We start from the raw sequence: 21,653 nt of genomic DNA on the forward strand, positions 1-21,653 counted from the left end.
TTCAAACCCACTGCCCACTCTACAGGCAAGAGATGAGGCTGTCTGCTTCTGGGAAACTTAGCAGACTAGGGTGTGGGGCAGGGGAGGGCCGTTCTACTGGCCAGCAAAGGACTCTGCGGCAGTGAGGCAGTCAGCGTGGTCACCTCTGTGGGCTTTGGTGTTGGGCAACTGGTCACACTCAGAATTCCGGGGAGTGGGGAGTGAGTTTGAGCCCCTTTCCCCCTCATGCCTCGGTTTCCCCGATTGTAAGTGGGAATGACTTGTCTGACCGCCCATCACGCTGTGCTCTGAAGGAGCCAAGTTGCTGAACTCAGGCTGGAAAGAATTGCAGAGTGGGTGGGGCACGCGAGCCCCTTTCCAGGCCTTCTGGAGGAGATGGGATGTAGTTGTGTGTTTTCACCATTTGCCCCGGGGCAGGCACTGCACATGCCTCCAGCTTCATCCTATTCCCAGCCGCCCTCCAAGCGCCCCACTGCGAGCTTTCTTGCGGACAAAAAGCCTGGGCTCTGAAATACAAGAACCCGTGCCTTGTTCCCAACTACCACATCTCCTTTCCACTGCCGGCACGGCTGTGAGTTTATTTGGTTGAACGTGGTGAACATGGATGGACCACACAGCGTTTGCCAGTCCGCCAGGTCAACAACTTAGTGACCTCATCCACATGAATCCTGCGGGGCAAACCCGCCCTCACCGCGGCCCAGTGCTCACTGCCATCCATGTAGTTTCTCCGAGTAGAAGCGAAAGCGGGTTTGCGGGTTGGGAACCGATCCCCATCACGGCCCAGTGTCCTACGGGAAGTCCCAGTGGACCCTCCGGCAGCGTTTGTGGAACAGAGTCTAGAGATCTCGCCATGGAGCCTCAGGCTGCATCTGCCTTTCAGACCTGGTCCACCGTAGCTTTGGCCAGAAGGTACCGGCCCTCGCTCTTCACAGTAGCTGCCTTTTCTCCTCTCTGCTCATCCACCTCCTGTCACTTAGCGGACAAGGACGTGCCCGGGAATTGGCTGATCTGCCCAAATGTCTTCTTGTCCATCAAACATCCATTTTTGAACTCTTGTTGGGCATCTCTTAGGAGCCCTCGTGGCATAATGGTGACACCTTGGGCTGCTGATGTCAAGGTCACCAGTTGGAAACCGCCAGCCAGCTCCCTGGGGGAAAGATGAGGCTTTCTACTCCTGTAAAAAGTTGCAGTCTTGTAACCCACAGAGGCAGCTCTAGGTTGCCCTACAGGGCCACCAATGGCAGTGAGGGGTTTGTTTCCGTCTTTATTGCTGCTGTGACGCTATCGAATATCCATCTGAGAAGCTGTGGACGGAGAAAGGGTCTGCTCCGTCAATACCAACAGCTGACATCAACTGTGGGGGTTAGTGTGGGTGTGTGTTTTCACTAGTTTTTTACTGTGTTGTCGATGAAAATGTGCCCAGCAGCTTAGTGTTCCCTTCAAACAATGTCCGCACCGCTTCTCCTGAATGAAAACATTGCCTTCATTCTTTACAAGGCGTGCGAGTTCTCAGCATTCTCATTCCGGTTGTTCCATTTCTGTTCCACTAGCTTCCCTGCCCCCTTACCTTCTGGTCTTTGTTTTAAAGTCATCCGTCATTGTTTGCTCTCGCAGGTGATTTATTTTTAAGAAAGCATAGTGCTTCTGGTTGGTATGTATTTTTTTGAGCCACTTAGCTATTTAGCTACAAGGTGTGTGTGTGTGTGTGTGTGTGCGCGTGTGTGCGTGCTTAAGGTATAAGGGATTGAGACGTGAGAGTTGGATGGGGCTTAGACAGTCAGCATGCCTTGGTGACTGATGTTGACATGGAAGTTGATGTAGTTGGGAGCCCCCTCGCTTCCTCGATCCATGGTCGGCATCACCCGGGATGCACAGGCCCGCCAGAGGCTGGGTTTTCCACACTGGTGGTGACAGAACTTGACCACTAGCTGAGGGACAACAGTCGAACGAGCATCTCTCAAGGACCGCCAGGACCAGTGCACCTCCCTAACGAGGAACCAGCCATCCAGCATGCTCTTCTGGCTCCCAGATCCCTATTCCCATGGGTCTCTCGATTGCTGGCCATCCAGAAAGACATGGGTTTTCTTGTCTCTGCCCTGCCTTCACCATTGACGAGGCCCAGTTTGCTTCCAGTTCCGCTTGGGTGATCTGATCCCCTTAATACTCTCAGAGCTTCAAACCGAGCCTCCAACTCTGCAGCCATGGGATAACCGCTCCGGAGTCTTCTGACTGGGAGACAAGCCCTGCAGTTCCCTCCCTACTTCTAGCCACGAGAGAAACAAAAATGGAACACGGGGAGCGAGGCTGGGGAATCAATCCTTCAGCAGCTCCAACTTCATGTCCCTGCCTCTCTAAGGAAAGAAACTTGGTGGCTGTGTTCAGTTGGGTTCTCCAGAGAAACAAAATCAGGGATACTTGTATGTGGTCTAAGAGATTTAGGTTAAGAAATAGCAGGCACAGTTGTTGACATAGCTAAGTCCAGTTCGGTTCAAGTGAGGTTTCTCCTGACTCATGGAAGCGGATGAACAGGAAGCGCCAGGAGAACGAGGAGCCAGACCAGGATGATAGAGCAGAGACAGCTGAGGCACAGAGTGAATCCACGGAATGAATCCACGTTTGGAACTCTGCCGATGGTTCCGAGGATCAGCAGGCGATGCAATAAGATGCAAGATCCAGCTCCAGCAGAAGGCAAAGGACCAAGTAGGATTCGCCTCTCCGTGGTGTCTCCCGCTCATACAGAAGACTTACGGCATCAGAGAGGCGCTACCAGGCTACAGGTTGTGTGACAGGTCTGACTCCACCCCTAGCCATGAGTGTCTAGTTAATAAGATCCCTATCCATCAGAGTGGCGCGGCAGTGAGGCAGTTGGCCAGTAAACAGGAGTTGTGAATCTCAGCCTCACCTGGTGGATTCTTGGGAGAGAGACTTGACGGTGCTCCCATCCGAGGACAACGTAGAATGCCCCAGGGGGAAGTTCTGCTCTGTCACATGGGGTCGCAGTGAGCCAGGATTGACTCACCAGCACTCAATACGAAGAGTTCAACCTATTTCAGAGATGAGGGAGCCATCCTCTGTCCAAGGACAGTCGTGTCAGCCTTTTAAATAATAATGTTCCACAGTGAGAGCAACGGGAAGCAGATCATGAGTGATAAGGAAAATCCCACTGCCATCACGTTGATCTGACTCACAGCACCCCTATGGGACAGCGTAGGACTGCTTCTTGGGGCTTCTAAGGATGTCAGCCTTTACAGGAGCAGACAGCTCCATCGTTCTCTGCAGCGAGGAGTGGCTAGGCTAGTAGGTTTGAACTCTCAGCCCCATGGTTAGCAGCCCCATGCTTAACCCACTACACCAGCAGGATCCCATATTTTTTTCTATATCTAAACATATACACCTGTAACTTACTATTTGAGAATTAGCTACAAGCATCATGTACTTTCATAAATACACAATTGGGGCTTTTCTCAAAGCAAGAACTTTTTTTCCCATAGCCAATTCTGACTCATACTAACTCTATAGGACAGTATAGAACCAGTCCGTAGGGTTTCCAAGACTGTAACTCTTTATAGGAGCAGAAAGCCTGTTCTCTTTCCTGTGACCAGTTGGTGGGCATGAACCACCAACCTTTGGGTTCACAGCCCAACACTTAGCCTACAGTGCCACCAAGGTTCCATAAGACACCGTGGGGGGAAAGATGAAGAATGCTTCCATTTGGCAGGGTTCTAACTGGGAGAGAGGAAGGACGACCATATTCTGCACCATGATCAGTGGGGCAATGTCAAGGATGTATCATGTGCAGAACATAGATAGGCTTGCCCATAAGGTCAAGAAGCCTCAGTGGCACAAGAGTTAAATGAGCGGCTGCCAGCCTAAGGTTTGGTAATTCAAATCTACCAGCTGCTCCATTTCCCATCAGCATGACCACCTGGAAACCCCTGTGGGACAGTTCTGCCATCGGGGTCACTGTGAGTGGGAATTGACAGCTCACAACAGCAACACCAACACCCCTGGAAAGTCAGGAGCTTTCAAGACCATTCCAGTGACAGCAGAGCTGGCCTGGAGGACGTGGGCTGTCACCTTGGTGGGAACGGATCACCGGGTCTTTGCTGCTGTGGTTCAAACTCGGATCCTTCCATTGAGCATCAAGTGCTTCATCATTGCGCCAAAGAAAGAAGAGTCCTGTATCTATTAACATGGAAACATAGTCACTGTGTGAAATGAGAAAAAGGAAGCAATTTAGGGAAGAGTTCATATGGAATAATCATACGCTTTGGGTTAAAGCAAGCCAAGATTATTCACTGCCTTATTGTCTCGGGCTGCTTCGGGGCAGCTGCTCCATAGCTGAGTGGTTGCCACAGAGACCCAATAGCCCGTGAAGCCCAGACTATTTACTCTCTTGTTTTTACAGGAACATTTTGACAGCCTGACCCCCCTTTCTGTCTGTCTGTCTGTCTCTATTTAAAAAAACAAGCTTTTTTAAAATCATGCATTGGGTGGAGGCATACAGAGCAGATTCGTTTTCCATCCAATGATCCACATGCATTTTGTTTCCTCTCATGGATTACAATCCCCTCCATGTACTGATCCCGCTGCCTCCCGGTATTTCCTGTGTCTATCCCTTTCCTGAGCCTTCAGAACCTTGTCCTTGGCTCAGTGCTGCCCTTTCTTCTTAAGAGGTTGATTGTTCTCAGGTGTTGACGCCTCCCTGGTATTATTGCTCCTCTCATAGACCTGCTTACTGTTCGCTTGACTACTGAGCCAGAGGTGAGTTCATCTCCAGACCAGAAGGGTGACTTAGCATCATCACTCGACAGTTCCACCAGTCTCTAGCCAACCAAAATGTCAGTCTCTTTGATGACCTAAGAGTATTGGTCCACGTTTCCCCTCTACCTGGGATCTTCTACTGTGACCCCTTTTTAGAGCAGTATGCAGGGGTAGCTGGACACCATCTAGTTCTTCTAGTGTGCTTATCTAGTTCTTATGTGTATTCCTTAAAAAAAAATAATAAAGACAAGAAAAGGAAGACAGTCCACCACTGGTTTAGAGGGAAACTGGGTTCCAGTATTATGTTGATTTTAATTGTATTGAATATTTCTATATGGTTTGCTTATAAGCACAACTGTGTAATGCATTTAATCCTCTAAATGAGCAATAAAGGTGCTCCTTTTGGGGGAGAAATATGTCATTCCTCTTTAGTTCGTTTTTCCTCGTCTCCACACAACCCCTAAACCCTCCTCTCTTAGTCTGTTTTGTAACAATGCGGGCCTTCCTAAATAGGCCGCTGTTCTCTGCTGCTCAGTGTTTGGAAGAAATACTTAGCAAACTAGCAAACTCAACCGTATACTCACTTGGGTATCGGATGCTTCGTGTCTTTATTTAGCTGCCTCTTGTAAGTTAGGAAGGAAAAGATTCTGGCTTTTTTCTCCTCATTAAAAATAGATCCTTTTATGACGAGGGGCTGGTGCAGTCGTGAGTCATCACCTGCAGAGTGGGATGCTGGGTCAGACCTCAGGAGCCTCTCCCTGAGACGGTACCCAGCCACCCCCCATGACGCCCTGGTTTCTTGTCATTTCAGGAAGCTGGACGCTTTCATCTACGATGCGGCCGTCTTGAATTACAAGGCTGGGAGGGATGAAGGCTGCAAGCTGGTGACCATCGGGAGCGGGTACATCTTTGCCACGACTGGCTATGGAATTGCCCTGCAGAAAGGGTCCCCCTGGAAGAGGCAGATTGACCTGGCCCTGCTCCAGTTTGTGGGTGATGGTAAGACCCGGAGAGACCCTGCTTTCTTGGGGATCTGATCCCCTCATGCATACTGTTTTCTAGCTGGGGGCTTTGTGTGAGGGGTGTGCTCACTCATAGGATGGATCATTTGAGTGCCTGTTATGTGATGCCATTGTTCTTTAGCGTACTTATCCAGGGAGCCAAATCTAGAGTATTTAAATTGTGAAAAAAGAAAAAGAATGCACTCTAAGACTATAGAAGTAAATGTCGCTTGGGCCTGAAGAAGAGATGGACATAGGTCTAGAAAAATATGGGGTAATACTGAGCCTTTCAAGAAAGAAGTCTCTAGAATAGCTCTCCTCTCTAGAGCATGGTTCTCCACTGGGGTGGAGGGTGATTTTGACCCCGAGGGATAGTTGACAATATATAGAGGCATTTTTCAACCATCAAGACTATGGGAGGGGCATTTGGTTGCTACTGACACCTGGTGGGTAGCAATCAGGGAGGCACATGCATGAAGCATTCCTCTCACCCTCACAGCCAAGAATTATCCCACCTCAAAGGTCAACCCTGCTGGTTCAGAGATCATGTTTCTAAGGAATGATGTGTATTGGCTACACTAAGTCTCGATCTGTCTTCTCTAAATTCTGAAGTTTAAATTTCAAAGAAAGGATCCCTGCTTCTTTGGACCAGTTCTCCTTTTTAACCCATCATGATCTTGACCCTGGATTCCCTAACAGGTGGGCTCATGGTATAGTAACTTCACTTACTCACTCAATCATTCACCACTCGCTCACTCCCATTGAGTCAATGTCAATTCATAGTGACCCTATAAGACAAGGTAGAATTTCCCCTGTGGTTTTCTAAAACTGGACCTTCTTATGGGAGTAGAAAGCTTTGTCTTTCTCCACTAACATGGCAGCTCCTGTTATTTCCAATGGAGAAAGGAAACAGAGTCCATTTCTAGAAAATGGACAGTGAACAGAATCTCCATGGGGTCACATTACGGTCCACCCCTTGGCTGCCCCTCATGCACACTGACAGTGTCTTCCCTTGAGGGGCTACAGTGTGATGAAGTCCTGACCTGTTTGTACCTTGACAGCTCATTAGATTGGCTGTCTCCATCACAGTTTCCTTCTCCTTCTGTCCATCTGAAGTTCATGGCTGATGATTACACCATCACCTGGACTTTCCTGACATGGTCTTTGGGGTCTTTCCCTGAATCAAATGGCAGAATTACTCCCTTTGAATTAACAACACTCAGATCAAAAGCAAAGTTAGCAACAAATGGAAGGTTAACAACTGAAACTTGAATATGTGGGAGTGCAGGATACAAACACTCAGCGCATGGGGCACAAGTGGCTGGAGGCCCTAGTCAGCGATGGTTGCAGAATATGGCATATCTGCTTAAAGATGGGAGAGGAGAGTGTATCAGCCAATCAGACCACAGGCAATCAAAATTAGTGAACACGGTTCATGTGAATCTGAGCAAAATGCACTGGACTTCTGAAGCACAATTACCACAACATCCATCATCTTGTTCTTGGTTGACCTAAGATTTCATCTTGCCAAATCTGGAGTTTAAAACCTTGCTTCTCTTGCAGCTTCATCCTCTCTATCCACTCACTGGTTTAAACCCCGAATTCTCATGGGAGCATCAAGAATTCGAGATGCATGTTATATTTAAATCCCAAACAAGGACATCTGATTCTTTGAATTCCCTGTGGGGTATTTGTACCTTCCTCAGATCACTGCCCTTGTTCTCAGCTCTGTTATGGTGATTGGGGACTGTTCTGGTCAACTACTGCTGTGAAATCTTGGAGACATAAAACAGTGAGCTTTCATTTTGCTCGAGAGACTGCAGGTTGGTTGAAAAAGCTTTGCTTAAGATGTGGTGGCTCTCTAACGCCTGCTCCAAAACCATGGTCACCTGTGTGGGCTCTGCTTCACGTGTGTCTATTCGAGGTGCCAGACTGAAGGAGCAGCAGCTACCTGGGGAATTTCTCTCCTTAGCCATAACAGAAGGCAAAAACAAGCACACCTAGCTGCCCATGTACATTTCAAGTGTGTGCTTCATTACATCTCAGTTCTTCCCAAAGCAAGTCTGATGGTCAAGGCCAAAGCCAAAGGTTGGGGACAGAGTTGCAGAAGGATAGCGCAAGCCGTGTGGTACAGAGAAGAGTGCAGGGGTGAGCCATTTTTTCTGCCTCCTTCGTTGGGTATTGTTGAGTTGGACCTGGTTCGTGGTGACCCCAAGCACAATGGAATTGGACTTCTGTGACCCATAGGGCTTCCACCGGCTGATTTCCAGAACAGGACAATCAGACCTGCCAGCCAAGTCAGTCTTGAGCTCCAGGTGGAATGGAAGTTCCACTGAATACAATTCAGCACCCTAGCAACACCCGAGCCTCCACTGACAGGTGCATAGACATGGAGTCAAACCCAGGTCTCCTGCACATGGAAGATGAGAATTCTGTGACGGCGCTCTCACTGCCTTCTGCGTTCTAGCTTCTCCGTTTAAAACTGAGTTGCCATGGACTTAGTTCTCACTTATGGTGACTCCTATGAGTCAGAGTAGAACTGTCCTCGCAGGATTTTCAGAGGTTGCTTTCTGCGAAGTAGGCCCCAGTGCCTTTCTTCTGAGTCACCTCTGGGTGGCCTGGAACTTCCAACCTCTCAGTTAACAACCGAACTCACTGCCCCATGGTACCACTGGAGACTCTAGTCTACCACAGAGAGTCTACCCACTTCCACATGGGGTGGGGGCTCAGCAAATAGAGGCCTGGTTTCTTCAGGTGAACAGCACAGCCCTGAACCTAATTGGGCACCAGAGGGCTGAATGAGTAAATGCAAGCGCGAATGGATGGTGGTGGGCTGTATTCCATTTAACGGGAAGCTGCCTGTGATGGGTGGTGGTCTAAGAAGCAAGTTCTAACCCTAGCCCTACCTACCTGACATTGCTTTAACCTTCTTAAATACCTACTACAAAACAACAAACACACGTGGGAATACCCACTGCCACCATGTCGACTCCAATTCACAGCCAATTTATAGGACATTTAGAACTAGTCCATAGAATTATTCTTTTGGGTTTCCCAAACCACACATCTTTCTTGGAGCAGACTGCCTCATCTTTCTTCTGCACGGTGGCTTGTGGGTTTGAACAATTACCTTTAAAATTAGCAGTACAGTGCTTCTCCCACAGTGTTACCATAGCACTTGGTGTGTGTGTGTGTGTGTGCACGCGCACGCGTGTGTGTGTACATTCATGACATACTGGAGCTTGAAAGCACTTGGTATTAATTTCCTTCTGTATTTTTATTCATCTGGAGAATTTTTTAATGCATTTTGTGTTGCTTTTAATACCCCAACAAAAATATCTTTTTGCTAGACTTTTGTAGTAACTATTCCTGAAGAAATGAAGGTGACCCTGAACTATAGTCAATGAAAGAGAATATATTCATTTGAGTCCTATTCCAACCGTTAAGCAGAAACTCTCTGTTTAAAGCTGACATCTGATTTGTTTAAGGTTTGTTTTGTTGTTTTTTGTTTGTTTGTTTTAGTTCTTTACCGAGCTTAAGAAGCTGTGTGAAAACAAAGCTGAACCATTTGCTAAAGTCAAGTATGTTTATCTTCCTACATGTGCTCTTGAACTTCACCTTCACAACAATCTCTCCTGTTAAATACTGCTCATATCCCCATTTTACAGAGGAGGAAATGGAACCACGGCAGACTTATTGTTTTATGTAGGAAATGAGCTTATATGTTGTAGCTGGTAAGAGCCTTGTTCAGAAAAGGGGTCAATTAGAAAAGCAAGACTCCTCGTTGCTGTTAATTCTCTAAGATGTCGGTCAAAGTCGATTAATGAGATGTTTGAGATTTATAGGACCTTCAAGAGTGAACAATTTCTGTGAATCCGAACTAAATCTGTTGTCCCATTTGTGAATGTTTTTGTAACGGAGGAATCTTTTTTACCTTCAGTTTACTTGTCTCTGAGTAGGCTCCATAATTCACCTGAAAAGGTTGTTGGGAGGTTGAAATTAGAGTGAGTATACCTGTAAAGAGCCTAGCACAGCATGCAGGAACATAGAAATGACTCAGAAAATGTTAGCTGTCTCTATTGTTATCATCCCCACCACAACTATCACCACCACCACCATCATGATGACCACCATTGACACAACCACCAACACCAATCATACCATCATCCCCATGACCACCAGCATCCCATCACCGTGACTGCCATCCTCACCATCACCACCACCATCACCCTCATCACCGTCACCACTGCCACTGTCCACCAGTATCATTTTCATAACCTCCATGGTTGCCATCATACCATTATCAGTCACCATCATAATCACATTACCACCATCACCATCATGACCGCCATCACTGCCATCATCCTCACCATCATCCTCATCATCAGCAACACCCTGCGTTCCTGCACAGCCCCACTAACCAACAGCTTAGTCAGTGTCGTGTTGGCAGTAACTTGGCCAAGTCAGTATCATTGGAATGACCTTTGTGATGCTGAGCAAGTACTTGCCCCTCTGTAGCAAGTAGGGGAATTATTAAGCAAGTGCTTGCATATAGACCAGAGATTTGTTCCTTACACTCAAGAAGCATCTAGGGACTTCAGACACTTTCTGCCCTGACTCATTGCTTTGCTGGTCACACTGTCAGGGTTGGGAAATGTGTCTTCTCAGCGTCATCTCGAGAGACCATCTGGAAGCAAAGCCATGGGAGAAGCCATGACGTCATTGCAGGGGGCGTCTTAAGATAATCTCCCCGGAAAGCCATGTCCAATTCTGAATGTCTCTCTAGGAGTAAATACATGAATTAACGCAGCTGCATAAATATTTCACTTATCTTATGCAGCTTCGGCAGGATTAATTATGCTCTAAAATTAGACCTGTTAAAGAGCAGAGTGCCGAGCAGTACCTAATTATTATTCCTCTTCTAGAATGGAGTGTTTATCTCTTGTTATAGAGTAGCTTTGGTGGGTGATTACGAGTCTAATGAGTGTCAAAAGTATATATTTTTTAATTCCCTAATGAGTTGTGTAAATATAACCTTTGAGTGGAGTGTTTGGTTATCAGGGGAACTTCTTACGTGAAGCCTGCCAGGTATTTCTCCACCCACAAAAAACACACTACTAATCTGCCTTAAGAAGCCAGCCTGGTTCTCAGCCCTCTCTTGCCTTGCTTTTCCTGTCCAATCCTGACTTTTCACTGGTGGTGGCCCAGCAGGTGGTCCTTGGCTCTCAGTAGTTCACTACACTCACAAGCACTTCCCCATTGACTTTAGCACTGGTAACCAGCCAGCTTGTTGTGAGAAATAGACGCCTTCGTATATTTTGTTGAGCGGAGAAGAGGTTGTCATGATCGTTTTTCGCTTTCCTTCAAAGAACTGTCGAGTCCAGCTGGTTGGCAATGGATACATTAAAATACATAATCTTCAAATTGAATATAGATAGATTGATAGTCTGGCTGCCATTACGGAATGTTTTGATCAATGATACAATAGATAAGCCTTGGCCAAGAAGGGGTTGGGGGGGCAGGGGGGAGACAGAACAAACTATCAAATTCTCAATGGAATTCAGACTTTCTGGAGCTATGGAAGTTGAATCAGCTCCCTGAAATTATTCCCTGGGATAACATTTAAGTTTGAAACTTAAACCAAAGCAGTCCCTTGAAGTTGTCTCAGAATCAAAGCTATCCATTTTTCAACGATGAAAGAACAGCTCCACTTGCGTCATTGTGGAGGACGATCCCAGAATTATTTTTTGTTAAAGACATTATCATCCCTGTGAGAACCCATTGTCCACGGCAGTTTGAAAGGCTGCATGGCAAGCGTAGGGGGTCATGAGCTCAAGACCTTGGTGGTGCAGTAGATGGAAAATGGGTATGAAAATGGTTTCCAACCGAAGAAGTATCCCAAAGCCAATGGACTGTCCTCAGAATGAGGGAACCTGCTGAAACGGGGGCATGTGCCCATCCCAGGGATGCAAGTCAAAGTGTGAAACAGAACAATGCAAATACAGGATCTTAAAGCATAAATACATTTATAACAAGTAGAATACAAATGTATGAATATATATGTCATCTTAAATGTGTAGATATGCCTATGCATATAAATGTGTGTATACACACACACACATACTCTTAAATGTAGATAAGTGGCCAGCCCAAAACAACGATAAGATATTCTCCAAACAAACAAACAAACAAACAAACTCACAGCCATCAAGTCAATGCTGACTCATAGCGACCCCCTATAAGGACAGGGTAGAACTGTCCCTATGAGTTTCTGAAACTCTAACTCTTTATGGGAGTACAAAGCCCAATCTACCTCCTATGGAAGGGCTGGAGTTTCAAACTGCTGACCTTGCAGTTAGCAGCCCAACATGTAACCGATACACAACCAGAGGTCCTTCATGAGACATTCTAGTGTTGGTTTAGTGTACATGCCCTCGCTTAGCTTTTTATAGAGGCAAAAAATAAAAGCAAGTTCATCTGGCCCCAATCCACATCATCTTTCCATTAAACCTTGGTCACTGGTGGCCCAGCCACCTTTTCTGTAAAGAATTCCCATTAGCATTAAGAAGCGTTTCCTCTCCCTCTTTTTTCCCTCCATTTGTGTGGTTGTTGGCTTATTTTTAACTCAGAAACACGTTACTTATTTCTAGTGTCTAGCCAGAGTTTATTGAACCAATGAAATTGACTATAAGTGTATAGATCATGTATTTATTTATAACTTATTTACATGGTAGGGATCACACTGAGGAATCCTGGTGGCGTGCTGGTTAAGGCTGGGCTGCCAACTGAATGGTTGGCAGTTTGATCCCTCCAACTGCTCAGTGGGAGGAAGATGTGACAGTCTACTTCCATAAAGATGTCCTCCTTGGAAACCCCATGGCACAGTTCTATTCTGCCCTGTAGCATACCTATAAGTCAGGATTGACTCAGTGGCCACCATCTTTTCTGTGATGTTTTTTATGGCACTTATATCTGCATTAGGTATAGAGATGATAGATGTGAGATATGAAGTACCTGAAAGAACCAATATTCCTTTTCATGGTAATTGACTGTTGTGTTAATAATATGCATGATGACCATATTAGTACTGCACACCCAAATAAAAGCAGTTCAATTCAGACTTGCGGTGACCCTGTGTGTGCAGAATAGACCTGTGCTCCACAGAGTTTCAAAGCGGTGGCCTTTCAGAAGCAGCTGTCCTTCCTTCTGAGGCACTTTGGAAGCTCTATGAAGGGTAGCTGTCAGCCCCTTCCCAACACGGTCCCTAAAGGCAAAGCGGGTGCATAAGCAAATGTGGTGAAGAAAGCTGATGGTGCCCGGCTATCAAAAAATATAGTGCCTGGGTTCTTTAAGGCTGGAAGATAAACAAGTGGCCATCTAGCTAAAAAGCAACAAAGTCCACATGGAAAAAGCACACCAGCCAGTCTCATCATGAAGTGTAGATGGGATCAGGTTTCAGGCATCAAAGACCCAGAACAAGAAATCATATCACTGTAAATGAGGGGTGGTGGTGGAGTGGAGACCCAAAGCCCATCTGTAGACAATTGGACATCCCCTTACAGAAAGGTCACAAGGAAGAGACCAGCCAGTCAGGGTGCAGTATAGCACTGACGAAACATACAACTGTCCTACAGTTCTTTAATGCTTCCTCCCCACCCACTATCATGACCTCAATTCCACCTTACAAAGTTGGCTAGACCAGAGCATGTACACAGGTACAGATAAGAGCTGGAAACACAGGGAAGCCAAGACAGATAAATTCCTCACGACCAATAATGAGAGTAGCAATACTAGGAGGGGAAGGGAGGAGAGAGTGGAGACCAATCACAATGATCTACATATAACCCCCTCCCAGAGGGACGGACAACAGAAAAATGGAGGAAGGGAGACAGTGGTCAGTGTAAGCCATTTCAGAAAAATTATAAATTATCAAGGGTTCATAATGGAGGGAGGAAATAAACTGATACCAAGGGCTCAAGTAGAAAGAAAATATTTTTGGAAATTATGAGGGCAATATATGTACAAGTGTGCTTTACACAATGGATGGATGTATGGATTGTGATAAGAACTGTAAGAGCCCCCAATAAAATGGTATGGGGGAGGAAGGGGGGTGGGAGCAGCTGTGCGTCAGGGTGGATTCAGCCGCAGTGGGCGTGGTTTTCCCAAGTCATGGAAGGCGTTCTTCTCCAGTTCTAATGCCGCGCATTCTTCTTCAGTGCAGTGTGTTGACTGACGTGCTCCGCAGGTTGGATACAGATGGTGAAAGGATACCGCCCTGACACACCTTGGCTGATTTCAAACCAGCCAGTCCCTCTCACTTGTTTGAACAACCGCCTCTGGGACTTGATTCATGGTGTTGGCTAATCCTTTGTACCATGGGCTGCTAACAGATTGACCAACTCTCTTGAAAGTACAGTGAGATTGTTCCTTAGAAGCAAGGAAGGCCAGATGTTGTCTCATGTACTTTAGACACGTGTTCAGGAAGGTCTAGCCCCTTGAAAAGGACATCATGCTTGGTAAAGTAGAGGGTCATCAAGAAAGAGGAAGGCCTTTAAGAACATGGGTTGGCACAAAACCAGACTCACGGTCATTGAATAAATTCTGACTCCCGGCAACCCTGTAGGACAGGATAGGGTTTCTGAGGCTGTAACTTCTTACTGGAGTACAGAGGCCCAGTGGCTTCAAAAGTGGGCTCAAGCAGCAAGAACAGAGAGGATACAGAATTGGGTGCATTTCAGTCTATTGTACATTGGGTCGCTCTGATCGGAACCAGCTCAACAGCCCTAACAACAAAGGTGACTTCAAACCACCAGCCTTTTGGTTAGGAGTCAAGTGATTAACCATTTGTAGCACCCATGGCTGCTTATGAATAATTACATACTATTAACATAGTATTGCTAGAGTGGCCTCTCAGCCCATTTCTCTAGAACTCCCTGTGTTAAGACTCGTTAGTAGTCCTTGTTGAATTAGATGTTGGCATGTAGGATTGAGACCGTATCTGGGAAACTTGAATCCTCCCTCTATCTCACACAAACACCATTTCTGTCCAGGTAGCTTGGATTCTTTTTGCCCTCCTGTACTGCAGTTTAGCAAGCGCTGTCTTTCGACCTTCCCAGGTGGCCATCTGGTTGGAAGAAGCTCACCTGGGTCAGTAAGGAGCTGTGCTGCTGTGGAGGGGAGAACTTTGGAAACCACTGACCCATGATGCTGATGCTCATGCATCGTGGTTTTCCTGGAGAAGCTGACTCTGGCCTCCATGTGGGTGGTATCCTGAGTCCTGGGTGTGGCGGCCACTCTCCCCTCAAAGGCATACAGGGTGGTTGAGGAGGTTGAGAGAGCTGTATGCTACCAGCAGAAGTTGACGGTGGCCACATGCCCACCCTGTGCTCTGGGCAGCTGGGAGATCAGCAACCTGACCTCGGCTCCTTTCCCACCATATTGTCTTTGGGCTGACAGCCAAGCAAGGGCAGAGCACTCAATGAGCAGGTTAGCTCAGGACTCCATGTGCTTACATACTCACCCGTGAGTGGAAAACCATTCTAGCGGCAAGGAAAAGTGTTCTCTACAGATCCGCACATAAGCGCGAGGAAGCCCGAGCTTGGACTGAGCTGAGCTTCGAGCTCACACAGACTCTGCATGCCAAATGCGCCCAGCCACATGCTAGCTTAGGGGGCATGGGGTGTGTTCTGAGGATATCTCTGAAAACCTTACCGCCATGGAAGGTGACCCCATTCGACTTTCTATGTAGGCTGAGGTGCCCCTGTTTAGATGTCTCCTAGGTAAGAAAGGGCTCTTCCATGACCCTCTGTCCAATGATGGACTTTCTCCCTCCTCCTCCTCTTCTCCTGTCCCCAACCATCTCCTGATGTGATGCCCTTCCTGTGATGCCATCTCCTGTGATGCCCTTCTGAGTCCAGCTCATGGGTCCCTTATCAAAGTCTCCCGTGGCACCTCAGCCCTTAAGCTGCCACCCCTCCCAGAAGCTCCGTGAGCTCCACCTTAATAGTCTTCCTGGTACATTTAGCAAAACACATGAAGGGAAGATTCTACCCAGCTTTGTGGCCATGAGCAGATGAATTTCTCTGAGTCTCAGTTCCACAGTCGTCTCAAGGCTGAAACAGGAAAATAAACATCAATCAAATAGCCTGTGCCCAGCACCCAAAGGATACCTAGTCACCATTGTCCTTGCTGTGGTCCTCCACTTCCCCTGCCCAGGATGCTGCCATCCCCCGAAGGCCTCAGCATTCATGTTCATTCTTACTGCCCTTCCCTCCCGCAGGCTCAGCCCTGAGCAGAGTACATATGAAGTGCTCAGAGAAAATCCACCGAAGGAGTGAATAATGAGTGGGTTTGAAAATAGTGGAGAAAGAACTCTGCAGGACCTACTTCTTGTGGGATTGACTTGAATGTCTTCTCTGAGGATGATGATTTTCATCCATCAAGCCTGTACTCGGTCAATTCTGACGTGTAGTGGCTCTGTAGCATAGAGTCCAACAGAACCTCTTTGTTTCTGAGAATGAAACTCGTTACAAGAGTAGCAAGCCCTATCTTTACCCTGTGGATCAGCTGGTGGTCTTGAACTCCTGACCGTGAAGGCATATTCATTTCCTGAAGGACAGTAGGTGTCTCTAGGGAGAGGGCCGCCGAACTCCTCCATGATCTAACTCCATGATCTTCCCAAGGCTCTGATCCTGGGATTCACTGTAACACAGAGGTCCAACACTCAAGCTCTCTAATTCGTGTCCTGTGCTGTTAGGTGCCATCAAGTGGGCCCCCACTCAAGCGACCCTTGTGTTCAATGAAACAACGCCCTACCTGTCCCTGCCTCATGCTCACACATGTTGTTATGTTGGAGCCCATGGCTGAAGCCCCCATGTCAAAGCATCTCCTTGAGGGCCTGCTTTACGCTTGCTGCTCCACTGTGCCAAGCATGATGGCCTTCTGCTATGTCTGGGTCCTCTGGGTATTGTTGTTCCTAGGGGCTGTCCGGTCAGTCCTCACTCAGAAACCCTAAGTGACCAGACTGAAACACTGCCCGGTCCTGTGTCATCTTCACAGCTGTTGACATGTTCAAGCTCATGATTGTAGCCACTCTGTCGATGCATCTTGTCCATGGTCTTCGTCTTTTTCGCTGCCGCTCTGCTTTACCAAGCACGATGCCTGTCTCCAGGCACCAGTCTCTCCTGAAACACGTCCAGCGTACATGAGACGAAGTCTCACTGTTCTTGCCTCTAAAGAGCATTCTGACTGTACTTCTTTTTTTTTTAAACATTTTATTAGGGGCTCATACAACTCTTATCATAATCCATACACATGCATACATCAATTGTATAAAGCACATCCGTACATTCTTTGCCCTAATCATCATCAAAGTATTTGCTCTCCACTTAAGCCCTTTGCATCAGATCCTCTTTTTTCCCCCTCAATAATATATAGATTATTATTTTGTCATATCTTGCCCTATCTGGCATCTCCCTTCACACCCTTCTCCACTGTCCGTCCCCCAGGGAGGAGGTCACATGTAGATCCTTGTAATCGGTTCTCCCTTTCCAACCCACTCACCCTCTACCCTCCCAGTATCGCCCCTCACACCCCTGGTCCTGAAGGGATCATCCACCCTGGATTCCCTGTGCCTCCAGCTCCTATATGCACCAGTGTACAACCTCTGCTCTATCCAGACTTGCAAGGTAGAATTCGGATCATGGTAGTTGGGGAGGAAGCATCCAGGATCTGGGGGAAAGCTGTGTTCTTCATTGGCACTACATCGCACCCTGACTGACTCATCTCCTCCCCTAGACCCCTCTGTAAGGGGATCTCCAGTGGCCGACAAATGGGCTTTGGGTCTCCACTCTGCACTTCCCCCTTCATTCACTATGGTAAGATTTTATTTATTTTTTTTGTGATGCCTTATACCTGATCCCTTTTACAGCTCGTGATCGCACAGGCTGGTGTGCTTCTTCCATGTGGGCTTTGTTGCTTCTTAGCTAGATGGCCGCTTATTCACCTTCAAGCCTTTAAGACCCCAGACACTATCTCTTTTGATAGTCAGGCACCATCAGCTTTCTTTGCCACATTTGCTTATGCACCCATTTGTCCTCGGCGATCGTATCATGGAGGTGTGCAGCCAATGATATGATTTTTTTGTTCTTTGATGCCTAATAACTGATCCCTTCGGGACCATGTGATCACACAGGCTGGTGTGTTCTTCCATGTGGGCTTTGTTGCTTCTGAGCTAGATGGCCGCTTGTTTATCTTCAAGCCTTTAAGACCCCAGACGCTGTATCTTTTGATAGCCAGACACCATCAGCTTTCTTCACCACATTTACTTGTTCACCCACTTTGGCTTCAGCAGTTGTGTCAGGAGGGTGAGCATCATAGAGTGCCAATTTAATAGAAGAACGTATTCATGCATTGAGGGAGTGCTTGAGTAGAGGCCCAAGGTCCAGACTTGTTTTTTTTCTTGGCAGTCTGTGAAGTCCCTCTGATTCCAAGTTCAAAAGACATGAGACAAAGTCTCTCCATCTTTGCTTTTAAGGGACATTCCAGCTTCTTCCAAACATTTGGGTTTTTCTTCTTCTGGCAGTCCAGGGTGTTTTCAATTTCCTTCTCTAACACCATAGTTCAAAAGCACCAATTCTCTCTTTGGTCTTCAGTACCATTTTCCGGTTCTCACTCTGCCTGGGAAGTGCTATAAGAAACCATAGCTTGAGTCAGAAGCACCTTGGCCTTCCAAGTGGCTGCTTTGCTTTTTAGCACTTGCGAGCAGGTTTTTCGAAGTACACGTGTCCCGTGCTGTATATAGATCATTTGATTTCTTGACTGCCAATTCCATGGACATTGATTTTTTTTGGGACTCAAGTAAAACGAATCCTTGACATGTCAATATTCTTGTACTTCATCTTTTTTTTCCTTCTTGTTTTTTTAAATTTTTTTTTGCACAACCCTCTAGAACAGATAGTCAGCTGGTCAGCAAGATGTATAAGTCACCAACATTCATAAATAGGATGGGATTTAAATAGCCACTGAACCCAGGAAGAGGAAACGTGAAGCTCGGAGAGGATACTGGATCTCATCCAAGGACACATGACCAGGAAGTGGCAGAGATGGTGCTGAGATTTGGAGCTCCTGCCTCCTACTCGGGTTATAAGGATTCTTGGTAGCACAAAAGTTAAGTGTTTGGCTGCTAATAGAAAGGTCAGGGGTTTGAATCCACCAACTGTTTTGTGGACAAGATGCAACATTCTACTTCCATAAAGATTACAGCCTTGAGAACCCTGTGGGACAGGTCTAAGCTATCCTCTAAGGTCACTGTGCATTCAGTGGATTTTAAATTTAGATCACCACTCATCTGTCAGTTTATCCAACTGGAGAGCCTTGTGTGTTGCGATAATGCTGGAAGCGGTGCCGCTATTATTTCTGAAAATAGCATGGTGACTCATGATAGGCAAGTTTCAGCAGAGTTTCCAGACTAAGACAGACTAGGAAGAAAGACCTGGTAATCTGTTTCTGAAATTTCTCCAACAAAATCCAGTTGTTGTTAAGTGCCTTCAAGTCGACTCCAACTCACGGTGACCCTTGATACAACAGAATGAGACACTGACCGGTCCTGCTCCGTCTTCACCATTGTTCTGGTGTCTACGCCCATCAGTGCAGCTACTGTATCCACCCCTCTCATGGAGGATCTTTCTCTTGTTTGATGGCCCTCCACTTCGAACATGATGTCCTTCTCCAAGGACTGGTCTCTCCTGAGAACATGCATATCCAAAGTGTATGAGGCACAGTCTTTCTATCCTTGGCTCTATAGAGCATTGGGGCTATAATTCTTCCAAGACACACTTGTTTGTCCTTTTGGGAGACTGGTGCTTTCAGCATTCTTCACCAACACCATCATTCAAGTGCATCCATTCTTCTTCTTTAGTCAGTATCCCACCTTCACATGCATAGGAGGAAATTGAAAATATCATGACTGGGTCAGACAAATCTTAGTGCTCAGAGTATCATCCTTGCTTTTCAATACTGAAGGGGTCTTGTGTGGCACATTTACCCAATGCAATGTGTCAGTTGATCTCTTGACTGCAGCGTCCATGAGCGTCCATGATTGTGAATCAAAGTGAGACAAAACCTTCAACAACTTCAATCTGTTCTCCATTTATTGTCATGCTACCTATCAGTCAAGTGGGAGGATTCCGGTCTTCTTTACATTGAGCTTTAATCCATGTTAAAGCTTCAATGCTTGATCTTCATGAGCAAGTGCTTTAAATCCTTACTGTCAGCATGTGTCATCTGCCTGTCGTCACAGGTTCTATTAAGAAGGCTTCTTAAAGCCTTCCTCCAATTTGATGTCCAATTCTTCTTTGTGTAATCCCGCTTCTCTGATGATTTGCTCAGCATACAGATTGAATAAGTATGGTGAAAGGATTCAGCCTGGATATGCACCTTTTCTGATTTTAAACCACGTATTTCAATTGGTATTACATCAATTCCTGGACCCTTGTTTTGGCTCACACTTTCAGTGCGACTTGGACTTCTTCCTTCAGTACTATTGATTCTTTCTCATATGCTACATCTTTGTTTGGATGTCAACTAGTTAATTTTGGTTCAGTGACTGTGTAGTCTTTCCATCTTCTTTTGATGCTTCCGGCATCTTTCAGTATTTTGCCCATTGAATCTTTCAATATTGCGATGTGAGTCTTGAGTTTTTCTTGAGTTCGTTCAGTTTAGAATATGCTGAGCATGGTCTTCTTTCTGGGTTTCCTAACTCTAGGACTTTGTGCACTTCATTATAATATTGTACTTTATCTTCTCGAGCTGCCCTTTGAAATTTTCTGTTCAGCTCTCATATTTCATTATTCCATTTGCCTTAGCTCCTCTCCAATCAAGAGCAAATTTCAAAGTCTTTTCTGACACCCGCATTGATCTTTTCTTTCCTATATTTGAATGCCCCTTTGCTTTCTTCGTGTATGATGCTCTTGGTGTCATCCACAGCTCATCAGCTCTTCTCTCTGAGCCGGATGCATCAAACATGTTCTTGTGATGCTCTCGGAGTTCCAGTGGGATATACGGAACATCCTATTTTGACACTCATGGACTTGTTTCCATTGTCTTCAAACTCAACCTGAAGTGACATGTGAGCAATTGGGGGTCTGTCCCGCTTTCGGCCCTGGCCTGGTTTTAGCTACAGATACTGAGCTTCTCCAACATCTCGTCACACATGTGCGGTTGTTTTGATTTCTGTGGATTCCATCTGGGGAAGTCCATCCGTAGAGTCTCCTGTGTGTTGTTGAAAAAGGTATTTGTCACGAAGTACTTGTGGGTCTTAAAAAATGCTGTCGTGTGATCTGTCACCAAGACTATCGTTTCCAGCTACTGTTCCTTCCTTTTTGTTTTCAACTTTTGCATTCCAGTCTCCAGTAATTATCAACGCATCTTGATATCATGTTTGATCAATTTCAGACTGAAGACGTTGGTAGAATTCTTAAATTTCTTCATTACTAGTTTTTGTGGTTGGTGTATAAATAAAAACAACAGCTGTATTTCTTGGATTTCCTTGCATCTGGCGAGACATTATCCTTGTCACAGACAGCAGTGTATTTTCAGAGCGATCTTGAAATGCCCTACTTGATGAGGACATCAGTGGCATCCCTCTAGACTGGCTCATCCCCAGCTGAGTCAACCGTTTGATGACCTGATTCAAAAGGGCCAGTATCAGTCCATTTTAGTTCGCTAATACCTAGGACCTCAATCATTATGTGTTCCACCTTATTTTTAACTCCTTCCAGGTTTCCCAGAGCCATACCTGTGCACTCAAAGTTCCATTTATTAATTGATGTGAGCAGCTGTCTCTTCTCAGTTTGAGTTGTGCCCCATCCGCAAATGAAGGTCCCAAAG

The 21,653-nt window shown here is 46.3% G+C and overlaps 1 protein-coding gene across 2 annotated transcripts in view; it reads left to right on the top strand.

The window, feature by feature from the left end:
• Positions 1-21,653, top strand: part of GRIN2A (glutamate ionotropic receptor NMDA type subunit 2A) — a 417,372-nt gene that overhangs the window by 360,575 nt on the left and 35,144 nt on the right. For both annotated transcript variants that reach the window (XM_075528219.1, XM_075528220.1), the window contains exon 10: positions 5,576-5,763. In XM_075528219.1, the coding sequence (XP_075384334.1) occupies positions 5,576-5,763 (188 nt within the window). The remainder of the gene's footprint in view (positions 1-5,575; positions 5,764-21,653) is intronic.

The sequence above is a fragment of the Tenrec ecaudatus genome, chromosome 12, assembly GCF_050624435.1.
Source record: "Tenrec ecaudatus isolate mTenEca1 chromosome 12, mTenEca1.hap1, whole genome shotgun sequence".
NCBI classification, from domain to species: Eukaryota; Metazoa; Chordata; class Mammalia; order Afrosoricida; family Tenrecidae; genus Tenrec; species Tenrec ecaudatus.